This window comes from Alligator sinensis, unplaced genomic scaffold (assembly GCF_000455745.1).
Source record: "Alligator sinensis unplaced genomic scaffold, ASM45574v1 scaffold115_1, whole genome shotgun sequence".
Classification (NCBI taxonomy): domain Eukaryota; kingdom Metazoa; phylum Chordata; order Crocodylia; family Alligatoridae; genus Alligator; species Alligator sinensis.
The window spans coordinates 1,812,441-1,824,591 of NW_005841895.1; the positions used below are offsets into that span (position 1 = coordinate 1,812,441).

The 12,151-nt window shown below is 43.4% G+C and overlaps 1 protein-coding gene across 4 annotated transcripts in view; it reads right to left on the minus strand.

The window, feature by feature from the left end:
- The window catches only part of NFATC2 (nuclear factor of activated T cells 2), a 130,594-nt gene extending 129,726 nt beyond the window's left edge, over positions 1-868 (minus strand). The window contains exons 1-2 of one of the 4 annotated variants that reach the window (XM_025197363.1): positions 635-868; positions 311-368 (exon numbers count right to left, since the gene is read on the minus strand). In XM_025197363.1, coding sequence (XP_025053148.1) covers positions 311-368; positions 635-637 — 61 coding nt within the window. In that variant the 5' untranslated portion in view covers positions 638-868. Of the gene's footprint in view, positions 1-310; positions 435-634 lie in introns of those variants that run through there. The other 3 variants (XM_025197367.1, XM_025197362.1, XM_025197364.1) reach the window with 3 other exon arrangements.
- Positions 869-12,151: the final 11,283 nt, after the last annotated feature.

Genomic DNA, 12,151 nt, shown 5'->3' on the forward strand with positions numbered 1-12,151 from the left:
AGCCCCTCCCCCCAGCCGCTCGCTCACCTGCCTCTGCTCGGGGTGGGGGCGCCTTGCTAGCAGTGCTGCGGGCGGGAAGGGGCGGGCAGGCAGGTGGGACCCCCCTCCTCCTCCTCCTCCCTCCCCCCGGGGCTGGCTGCAGGGCGCGGCCCGGGGAGGCCCCGCCCCAGCCCGAGCCGGGACACAGCCGGGCAGCGAGTCACCTGGCCCCTAGCAAGGAGCTGCACGGAGGGAGCTGGACGGACAGACAGGACGTGGACGTCTGCCCGCCTCTAGACACGCACACGCACGGAATGCAGAAGCCTCTTACCTGGATCCATAGACCTCATGATGTGGTGGTAATGAACCAGCCTGCAGGCAGTTTCTCTCTGCATGAGGATTTAAAAATAATTACAAAAAATAAAATAAAATAAAAATAAATAAATCAGTGGCGGGGGGAGGGAAAAAAAAAAAAAAAAAAAAAAAAAACCCTTTAAACGACCTCATGATGTGGTGGTAATGAACCAGCCTGCAGGCAGTTTCTCTCTGCATGAGGATTTAAAAATAATTACAAAAAATAAAATAAAATAAAAATAAATAAATCAGTGGCGGGGGAAGGAAAAAAAAAAAAAAGAAGAAAAAATCTCCTTTAAACCATATTCAGGCGCTGGGGCTGGAGGAGAGGGAGCCCCTTCCGCTGCCGCCTGGCGTGGGGCTGGAGGGGCAAAGAGGGCTCCGGCCGGGGCTGAGCGTGTTCCTGAAGTGAAGGCAGTTCTCTGCGCTGAGATGTGGGTTACTAGAGAGGGAAAGGCCACTTCCTTCCCTGCTCCGAGTGTTTATAGTCTTTGAATGCTGTAAAATAACGGGATTCCCTCACTGTTTCCTCCTGTTTATCCCAGTGCCATGGAAACCCCTGGATCGCCTCCATCTCCCAAACCGAGGGCTTTCCTGCAAACTTCACACTCAGGAATCCATGACGTCTCCCAGCTCCGGGCCAAGGCAGCTCTGTGGCTTTTCTCAGTCTGCAGCACAAGCACTTAATTGTTGAGCAGAAAGTTAGAGAGCAGGAGAGAAAGAAATATGGATGATGTTAAAAATCCCAGTGTGTGTTTTTAAAACAAAACTTGCAGGCGCTGCAAAACCCTGCGAGGCAGCAGGGCTCCTGTGTGCACGTTTCCCCTCTGCCTGGCGGGAGCCGCTGCGAGCTGCTCCTGCTTTTTTTCCCTCTGGATAAATCATTCGCAAAACTCAAGTCCCCCCATCTTTTTTATTTATAGCCCTGAACTTGGCCAGCGCCCTATTCATACCCATCTCATTGCTGGCAAGAGGAGACAGCTCCTTCTTACCACTCGCTTGATTCTTTAGGCAGCGAGAAGAAAAAAAGCAGTCCATAAATTTGTCTAGTGTCATTTCACAAGCCTCTCTCTGTCTCTATTTTTAGACCCATTTAGAAGGAGAGAAAGAGAGAGAAATAAAAAAAAAAGCAGCCCCCTGGATTTCCATTGATCCACGTGGAGCTCAGCAAGGGTGAAATAGCCAAGGAAGCTTCTGAAACCAAGACAACGCCTGTGTTTACACGTGCGAGGGATAAACAGGAAAATAAAGGCAAAGACAACAGGAAAATAAAGGCAAGGATGTCGTGACCCCCACGGTGTTTTACAACGTATGGTTTTCACTGCTGGGTTAAGAAGCCTCTCTAGGGTCTTCCAGGGCTCAGGGGCATGTTTGCAGGAGAGATCAAGAGGTCAGCGATATGAAGTGGACCCTGCTGGCTCCCCCCACTGCTCTCCTACAAGCCAGTCAAGCCTTGAAATTTACATTTTAAGCTGAAATTGTTGTCGAGCTCAGACAGGATCTTGGGTAGCAACAGCGAGTGAGTCACTTTGCAGATGGACTTGGACTTCTCCTGCACGGAGAGCTAGCTGGCTGGCACCGGCGGGACATTTCCATTTTTCACTCTCTCAGTCCCCAAATCGGCTCGAAGGAGGTATCCCAATCAAACTTTCTGCTTCTCTAGTTTGTTGTCTTGCAGGCTAGCAACTGCAGGCCGGCCAGGGAAACTCACTTTCCTAGGCTCTGTCATTTTTGGACGTGAGGAGGCGGAAATACCCTGTCCCTTCCTCAGCTCCAAGAGGCTGTTATGTAACGTACTTCCATTGAACCCTGGAAGCACATAGCAGGGAGCATGAGTGTCAACAGGGCTGTCCAGCAGCTGGGGTCCACGTTGCCTCCCTTAAATAAAGGTGCATGACATTCTTGCCAAATGAGGGGCTCAGGACTGCCCTGGTCTGCAGGTGGGGTCCAGATGGGCGGATATTGCAGCTGCGGGTGTTGGTGGTGATTACAACCTTTATCCTGACTTAAAAACCATTTCCTGTTGCGTCTCCTGGTCCCCCAATGGAGACCTTCAACTTCTTGTTCTGGTCAATTCTTTCATTTTGTTTCACCATCAGTGCAGGGCAAGTGGTTGTTTTAGCTTGAATGTGGCTGCAGCAGGAGCCACTGAATCCATTTTGCTTTTCAAAGCTGATTGAAGGGGAAGGGACAGCAATGAAGACATACTTGGTGCCCGCACTCCTTGTGGGCCCCTCTCCTCTCTGACCCCCACAGTGCAAGACAATGCCAAAATACTGCATTATACAGACACAGGGCCTTCCAACAACATTAGCATCTGCTCTTTCTTTGACAGTTGGACATGGGGTTATGGAAATATTTCTAGCAACCAGTATTTGCCCCCATATAACAGTTTATTTATCTGTTCAGCTTAGGTTATAGTCTACTTTTCTTACAACTCTTTTGAAAATCTGTGGGACAATTTATCTTCCCCCTCCAGCAAGTGATTTCAGGGCTAGAACGCAGTTGCCTCTCTGAATTGAACATTGGTGTGCTGGCTCCTTGATTTTTGCTCTGTGATCACTAATTGCTGTGATGCAGCAATTAACCATGTTCTGTCTCCAAAGACACCGCAAGTAATTGCCTTCAGCTGATCCCTCAGCCCTGGTCCTCCTGCTGCAGGATTGATTACAGCCTTGCTTGTGGTAGGGTTTCTCTGAGATGTTCATCAAACTTTGAGGAGTTGGGGAAAGTGTGTGTGAAGGCTCATCAAAGTGGGGCTCAGGGTTGGGGGTGATGGAAGGGGCTGGGTGGTGTTGAGGTGACAGTGATCAGAGGAGAGCAGTCAAGTGCATGTGATGAGAGGAAGGAACAGCTGGGGTGTATGAGGGCAGAAGGGAATGATCTGCCAAAGGGTATCCCAGAGTGAGTGGAGAATGGGCTACCCCCGTGGAAAGCTTCACCTCATCCCACGCTGCGCTATAATCGGGGGAGCAGTCACAGCTCAGTGGTTATGGCACACAGGTTGGCTTCCCCAGTCTGGACCGGTTAAAAATACACTTTGTTTCTTTTAATAGCTCAGTTTGATCCGCTCTGGCTAGTTCACATGACAGAGTTTTCCTAAAATATCTCCTTGCACCAGGTTTTTCCAACTTAAAAATGCTGAATCCTGCTACCCAAATTAAACTCAGTGCAAAAAATAAAAAAAGAAGAAGAAGAAAAAAAAAACAGGCCTGGCGGCTGCCTCTGTAATGCTAGCATTCCCCAAACCAACATATGACACAACTGTAAGATTTCCAAGGCTTTTGGAGAGTTCAGCGAGAGAATTGTGTCCTCCATTGGCTCCAGCTCTGCAGCTGAGTTAAACTTTCCTGATGGAACCTTTCTCCATCTGGCTTCTGCTACCAGAGATTTGTGAGTGACCATGGAGGGAAGGGGGATAGTTCACATGTTATATAACTGTACGGAGCTCAAGGTGGGGGTAGAGACTTTCCTTAGAAACGAGATATTTTTATAGAGAGGGAGTTATTTTTAGCTTCCTTTTCAAAAGGAAGGCCAAATACCTCCCTCTTTCCTTTGCTTTCTTACTTTGGTATCACTAAGGGATTTTATTTTTAGAAGGGAGAGAGCTATTTATTCCTCCTTCATGAGGACATTCCCTCTTCCGGTGAGGGCCACCTCCAAGTCGAAATACTTTCCCTTCACTGCCATGCCAGTTTCCCCAGCAGAACATGGCACCTCTCCTTTCCTGTGAGTGGCAAACCCAAGCCAAGGTGTCAGAAAGTGATTTCAGGTGACAGCTGATACACAGGGAGTCCTTGCAGGGACCTGAAGCATTGACTCATGGGCCATATTTTTGAAAGTCTCTGATCTGTCTATGCCTAGGCCACATTAATTATTCTGATTCATTATCTCCAGCAAAATTTGCTCCTTAATTAACATTGGGGTTGAGAGTTTGATAGAATGACATTTACCAAATAGACTGTAGATCTGAAAGACATCATTGATTTCTCTCGCACCTAATAACAACTTTTAACCAGTCTCAGAGGATAAAGGCCAGTGGGAAGGCCCCTTGCAATTCAATGAATAGGCTCAAATCATGATCACATAACTCTGTCGTATGCATTTGCACAATAGATGGCACCTTCAAACCCTGTTGGAGTGCTCACACAAGTAGAGGGAGAGAGAAATGTAAAGGCAGAGTTCAGGAAAAGTTCACAGCATGACTTTCAGGTAAGGTTGGAAATAAGATGGGAAAGAGGCAGAGGGATGTAATGAAGATACTTCAGAGATGATGCGCTGCAGAGGATTGGACTCTTGCATCAAGAGTATCATTTTATACTTTTTGCAGCTCTTTTCATGCACAGTTACAGAAAAGCATGGATATGGTGATACAGTGATAAACCTTGAGAAAAGACTTGAGTGCAATAGAAGAGATGCTTAGTTTCAGTGATGCAATTTTGGCTCTGAGTGATGCTCACCTCTCTGAGCTGAATATCTAGCTGAGGGGCTAATGAGGTCTCCATCAGGACAGGAGGTTGCTGATCCTGGAGACAGGCAAGGGACTCTGCATCCTGTAGAGCTGGACTTCACACAAGGACTGCAGAACCCATCACAAAGAAAGACTGTAGGAACAGACATGAGAAGGCACGGCAGATGGCTAGATTTGACCATTAGGTCTGTATTCAGGTAGATCCAGAGGCCAACAATGTGGGTTTTCACTGGAATATCTTCAGGGTCTGGAGTAAACAGAGGGTTCTACTGTATATCCTGTTGTGCGACACACTGGTGTTCCCTGAGAAGTCAAGTGCGTCATCATTGTGTTGCCTGCCGTTATTTGCTGGGGAAGGAATTTTATACCGTCCTGTTCTTCCCACCTCCTCACAAGGAAAGTGTTGAGTAAACAGGGTTAAATTTACATAACTGCTGATTAGGAAACAGTCCACAGTAGGAACCAGAAAGATATGTAGCATTACATTCACAGTAAAAATGAAATGCCATTTTTTTCTCATGCTCCCTAGAAGATCAAGGCATCAAGGCTTCCTGAGGATATGTTCTCAGGCCACTGTGGCAGCTGCCCTGGGTTTATCATAATAGCCTTCATGGAGACACTTCTATTTTCCATTTGTAAAAGTATTTCAGGCTCATGGCAACAATGAGTATTTTTGACAAAAGATCATCATCCTTCCAAAGTAAATAAAGTTCTCACTGAATCAGCCCTCACATGCAATGTAGGCCAGATAGTGAAAGTTGCTAAGGCATTAACCTTGCTAAGTTACACCTATGCCCCTTTTGAGTTCTTTCAGGTCCAAATAAATTCAGTTAGGATCAAACAATCCAACCTCTGCAATTTGGCCTGCTTAGGTAATACACATTTTCATCTCTCTCCATTTTGTAACATTCCTACAGCATTTGGACTCCAAGAAAGTACAGCACCAACTTTTTCTATTTCTGACAGGGTTCTTGCCTGAAAAATATACTCAGTAGTTTAGTTAAGTTGTAACCAAGTGTCTGATCTTATAATAAGCTCCACCTGGCTCAGGGAGTCCACCCACATGGAGCTTATGGAAGGATTCAAGCTAGTGCTGGTTGAAGTTTTCCCTTAGAACATTTTTTCCAAATGAAAAAATGGTTTTCCTCTAATTTGAAAATTCTCATTTGTTTGAAATTTTCTGTTACTGGAAGCTATTTGTTTTCAGTTTGAATAGTAGGTGCTGATAAAAATATGGCTTTCAGTTAAAGGGTTCAGAAAACTTTAAAAAAATTAATGAACACTGGGTTTTTTTCTTTTTACCAAGCACAGTTTTCAAAAAACCAAAACCACAAATAAAATAAGATTAGTAAGGAAAGTTAGGAGATTTTTTTAATGGTTTTTGGAAAAAACATGACACTTTTGCATGAAATCTTATCAGAACCATAGAGCCTATTCTTGCAGCCTTTACTCAGACCAAACTTGCAGAAGCATTGGAGACGATAGCTGTTTCAGTAGCTATGACACATGCCACCTTTGACTACAGTGTGTCAAGTTATTTATCATCATTATCCTATCAGTCTTTAAGGTTCTTAATATGGGGAAAAACACCACGGCAGAGTGGATTTTTAACAACAGACCCATGCCTGCACATACAATAGTTATCTTGACTACTTAATTTCTGCTAATTGGTGCATACTATTACCAGATTTGAAAGCATGGGATCAGCAATGGATGAAAACTAATTGTACTTCAGCTTTTGGGAAATCTGGCACCATGTTTTCAAGCAAAAGCCAAAATAAATTGTGTAGCCTGAAACTTGAGGTCTTGAATGGTACCAAACATCAGGCTATGCTAATATAATGGTTAAGAATCTTCATGTGTGAAAGGAAGTGTTTTGAAAACGCCAACAAGATTCCCGATAGTTATAATAAAGTAGGCAGACAAGGTTCTTTGGGTGAAGCTGATAGATTTTATTAGACCAACTTAAATATTTAAACTTAAAGATATCAGCTTCACCCAAAGAACCTTGTCTGCCTATGTCCTTAGGCCAACACGGCTACAACCTACACCCCTGTTATAATGAAGTACGCACACACACATAGCAAGTATTTGGACAAGCATTCTTGCTGCTTGTTGCCATTGACTACCCCAGAATTTCTATCTTACAATGACAAATCTCAAGCAACATTACCACCCTGAGCATCTGATGGGAGTCCTGCTAAATTTATGCTGGGATAGGATCTTCTGAAAGACATTCTTCCTGAAGCCTCATTCATATGAGACATTTAGAACTAGGATGTGCCAATCTCTAGAAATGATGGCATAGGGAACAATGTTTCACTAGCGGAATTAGATTACTCAACCAAATTGAGAAATTAGAGATGGACCAGACCAAAGCGGATGCTGCAAGGGAGAAGAACAATATACATAAAGAGGAACTGTCACCTTCACAAGACTTGCCAAAGTGTATCAGGCACAGCAGCAGGAAGAATATAGGCATACTGCTGAGGCTGTCGGCTCGGAGTAGAATGAAAAAGTGCTACTGATGAAAATCATGATAAAGAAGGCAACATTTCTGAAAGATCCAGGTGGAAGATGTTTAGTTTACAGATTTAAAACACAGTACACTAGGACTATGCATTTGACTGAATATAACTGACCATGTGGACAAAAGGCAGGGGAATATGGAGTAAAAATTGCGATCAGAGAGTATATGAACATTCCACTGGGATAAGTTAATTTTGTAAAGTACAATTAGTTAGAAATTAATACTGCATTACATCCTTATATGTATATTTGAAGTCCATAAGCGTTTTGCCTAAGGAAGTACTTGAAGATTGCAGCATAGGATCTGTATGAAATTGAGCTGAAATCTGAACTTTGTTTTGTACCGTACGATTCAGTCAACTTGCTCAAAAGAGGATGTTTACATTGAATGATTTCTGTTTTTTTTAATCTAAACATCAAACCTTGTTTTCAGGGGACACTTAAGCCCTTCAGATGGGCAGTGTGTTGCAAACTGCTATCGATGATTGTTGCAGCAGCTCCAGCTCAGTTTGCAGACATGTATGCAGTATAAAATTGAACTAAAATCTCTTTTAAAAGCAAAACTAATTAAATAAAATAAGAGCCATGAATGAGACTATGAATTAAGATGCTGGGTTCTGGCCAAAGGTATTTTGTCTCAAAGACTATAAAACCGTGGTTTTAAATGTTGCTGTAAGCCATGGCTCAGAACTGAGGCAGCCAACTAGAGGAATTGCCCTGTTGGAATAATTAGGATGGACATTAATCACATTTGGAGAGGCAAAACCCAAATAAACCATGCTTTACTGCTTGGTAAACTACTGTTTTTTTTAGTGTTTAAATCATTTTAATGGCAGCCACTGGCCAGAGCTTGAGTAGGTGTACAACAGTGTATGAAAAAATGCATGAACAATTGCATTCATAAGGCCAGATTTTTGGCCCCTGTCTGCCTCCTCAAATCCCAGCTGGGGATTCCTTGGGTTTGGAGGAGTGGCAGAAACAGAGCTGATTCAAATACCTCTTTCCCTGAAGCCCAAGCACAAGGGACAGAGAGAAACAGGAAAGAAGAAACTAGGTACTCTGGCTATCCCCAGCTAGCGATTAGTCCCAAAGTAAACATTGTCATCTGGTTTAATTTAGAGCAGTCAGCTTAAGTCAACGGCCATGGCCGAGCAGAGGACCAGGGAACCATAACCAGTACCTTAACAATCCCTCTTCTTCTGCTGTATTCAGTGAAAACTGGATGTAGCAGAGGATCTGACCCTTTTTGTGACTGCACTTACTGGGATCATACATGGAGATTGCTGGTTATGTCTACACATGTAGTTGGCCAACTTGCTAATATGACATTAGGCATGCATTCAGCGCACATACCCAAGTCAACTTAGAGGCAGCAAGCTGTGTTAAGTTACCTCAAGCGTTTCTGAACCAGTTAGTCTCTAAGGGCACCTATGCACATACCAGATGTATGCTCCGATTAGCATGCATTGGAGCAGACTCTGTTAATGGAGTCTGCTGGAGCATGCCAATTAGCACACCTCAGCAGCCTCCATATCATGTGTATTCAGTGTCCCCATGCTTCAGAATGGCAGCAGAGGTGCTTTAACTACAGCTCGTTGAACAAGCTTTAGTTAAAGTTCCTCCCTCCATGTAAAGACACTGTAAGATATCACCCTGCCCTGCCTTCAGCTTGTCATGTACACCACAATTCTTCGTATGCCCATTGTATAACTTGGAGATTTGGTGGCTATCATGAATTATTTTCAGACCAGTGACTCTCAACCAGGGGGTCGCTGCATCCCGGGGTGTCTTACATCCTTTAAAGGGTGCCACAGCATGTTGCATAATGCTAGCACTGTTAGCTGTGCAAACATTGTTCACATAACAAACCCAGGGATAGGAAGCAGGAATCCATAGTGTTAAAAACATTCTGTCCTATTGTGGTCTTTCTGGGTTCTTTGTAACAGAAAAATTGCTCTATTATTTTTCTATAGTAACAAAATAGAGTGAAAACTAAGAGCTGACCATTTTACAAGAGGTCCCTTGAGTCTAAAAAGGTTAAGAGCACTGTCTTAGATGTTCACTGTAGTCTTATATTATGGAAAGTGAACAACCCCTGGGTTCAACGTTTGACTTGGAGTGCAAATGAAGCTGAAACTGAGGGTTTCATCATTGGCTGCACGCACCTTTCCCCTGGCTCTTTGCTGGCGTTTCCTCAAGAAGGGCCGAAAACTACCTAGAACGCAACAAAGACATAGCAACTCAGAGCTGATGAATGTTGGCAAAGCTGTTGTTTGGAAAGGGCAAATACCTCATGAAATCAAATCAACCCAGGCAAAGTAGATGTGTGGCAGTACATGACATCCCTTTATTTAGAAATGGGTGGCTTAACGTTGGAACAGTGAAAAGACTATAGTACTCCAAGGGTACTGGCGCTCTGATAACTCCAGTCATAGCACATCGCATTTCTTCTGTAATATCAATTAAAAATTGTACTTCCTTGGACCAAGAACTGTTGTGTAGCATCAGTGGGTAATGTTAAATGAAGGTTATGTTCCACTGTAGCTGTGAAACGATTTTCTCATGTCCAATAGATTTAATCCTGTGATGGGGAGCAGAGTTCTCTCACTGAATGGCAGAATTTGGCTCATAAAACAATATAAGTCCTAGCACAGCAGATGGCATCAGTTGCACGAACACCAATTGAATTTTCTTTGTTAATCATAAACTGCAATGCAGCAGGGTGATTAAACAGCTGCACAACGGGCTGAGGGTGAACAGGAGACTAATGGTATAAGAATAAGCCACTGAAATGTAGATGAAACCATAACGATGATGATAAAAGGGATTTAGAAAGATGATGCTATCACTTTAAAAAGCCCTGGACTAGGGCATTTGACCTTAAATTCTAAGCACAATTTACAATTCATTACTGTAGACACTGGCCACACCCTGGAGCTAACCTAAAATTTCACACATTTAATGAACTTCATACTTGAAATATGTGGTCTGTAAAATCTGATTTACACTGCTGTTAAAATAGTTGGTGTTTGAAAGGAAAAATGTTTGAAAGTATGTATTTGTGCACAGTTTAAAAAAAAGCAACCAGTCATTAATTTACCCCCAAACATATAAAGCATTCCCCAAAGTATTATTTCTACTGCAGTATTTCTTTCATCACCTGAAAATTTAGTCGCTAGGTTTTTTTCGAGAGCAAACGTGCTCGGTTGTATAAGGATGTAGAAATCCTTCACAATGTAATTGTAGGCACTTCAGACAGTAAGTTAACTTGACAAGTCAGTTCATGATGAAGTCCAGGTTCTATAATTAGTACTTACCTGCCACCATAATAAAAACTCTGAATTAGGTCAGTTCTTGTCTGGACCATATAAGGGGTACATTGCAATTCAATTTTATTCAGGCATGTTAGATTTTTATTGGATGTTAACACCTGATATTTCCTTCAGGCTCTGGTTTTACTGAAGGCTTTGTTGCATTATGTTTCTCCAAAGCTGGAATGGCAAAACGAGCTGGCCTGTAAGAGAGACGAGCGAAGACGGCTATAAATCACATCACTGCATGGTATCCTAATAACGCAACAATAAAAAGGAACATGGGCTGCTAAAGGCAAGAGCTGTCACTCAGATGTGAAATACAAGAGGTTTCTCTCGGTGGGAGGATATTTATGGTGAATGCTACACCTGTACAAATTAGCTTCTCGCTTCAATCGCAGCATCTTGTGGGACTCAAAGTTTGACATGAGCAAATAAAGGCCGGGTAGTCAATGGATGTAAATGGGTGCCAGCTTCCACCAGCTGGAGACACGTGCCTCAAAATCTATGCAGGGGAGTTTTCTCCCTGGTCCTGATCAGAGGGGACTGCTGGTGTAAAAGACTACTTTGTTTCTTGGGACCTGGACAAATATACCTCCCCTGCCACATAAGGGAAACATCTGACCTTCCAGCACAATTAAAGCACCAAACTTGATGTCTGAGATGTCCTGGATGAAAAAACTCAGCAGCACCAATTGAAAGTACACTCTATAGCCTAAGTAAGTTGGCTGGAACATTTTGGCACTCGTCTTGATCTGAAATGTAAACTGTTACTGTGGGGAATTTATCTGGCCTTAGCTAAAAGGCAGCAACACATCCTGATAAATAAATAGCAGGATGCTGAAGCTTGCAGAGGTTTGTATTTGGGGTAGGCAAGTAGATGAGGGGTTGGTAACATATAATCTCAGTCTTCGTGCCCTCCCCTTCGTTGTATAGGCCAACTGGCAGCGTGGAGAAGGTCCAAGTCCCTACACATTGGGAACAGTAAAAATTGCTCCACCACTGAAGTCAGACATGTGAATAGCATAGACTCAGACCCAATATTTAATATGTGACTCCCCTTTTTTAGATGGTTACCTTCTCATATAAATACCTTCCCTGGTCTTGGAGACACCGGATACAGGTAGGGGGGAAGGGCAGTTTCTAGTTGGCATTCTTGGAGGGGGCAGTGGCAGAATTTCTTTGCTTCCAAATTCTTGGAAAAGAACTATTCAGCCTCCCCCTCCCTTTATTGCAAGTCTCCGAATAATTTGCTTCTTGCCAGAATGAAAACAAGATGGTATATTGAGTATTTAAAACTAAATTAATAAAATCAAGATGTATCCACTCTGGCCACTTTTAAAATTCAGTTAAGGAGCAGAACTCGTGTGTGAATCAACTAATTTGCAAAGGCCTGGGCACATGTAGACAATATCTGTGTAAGTACCCATGGAAATCAAACACGACCACTGAGAAAACTGACATCCTGAGCACAGCACAATAGGCAAGTTTGACTGTTGACACTAGG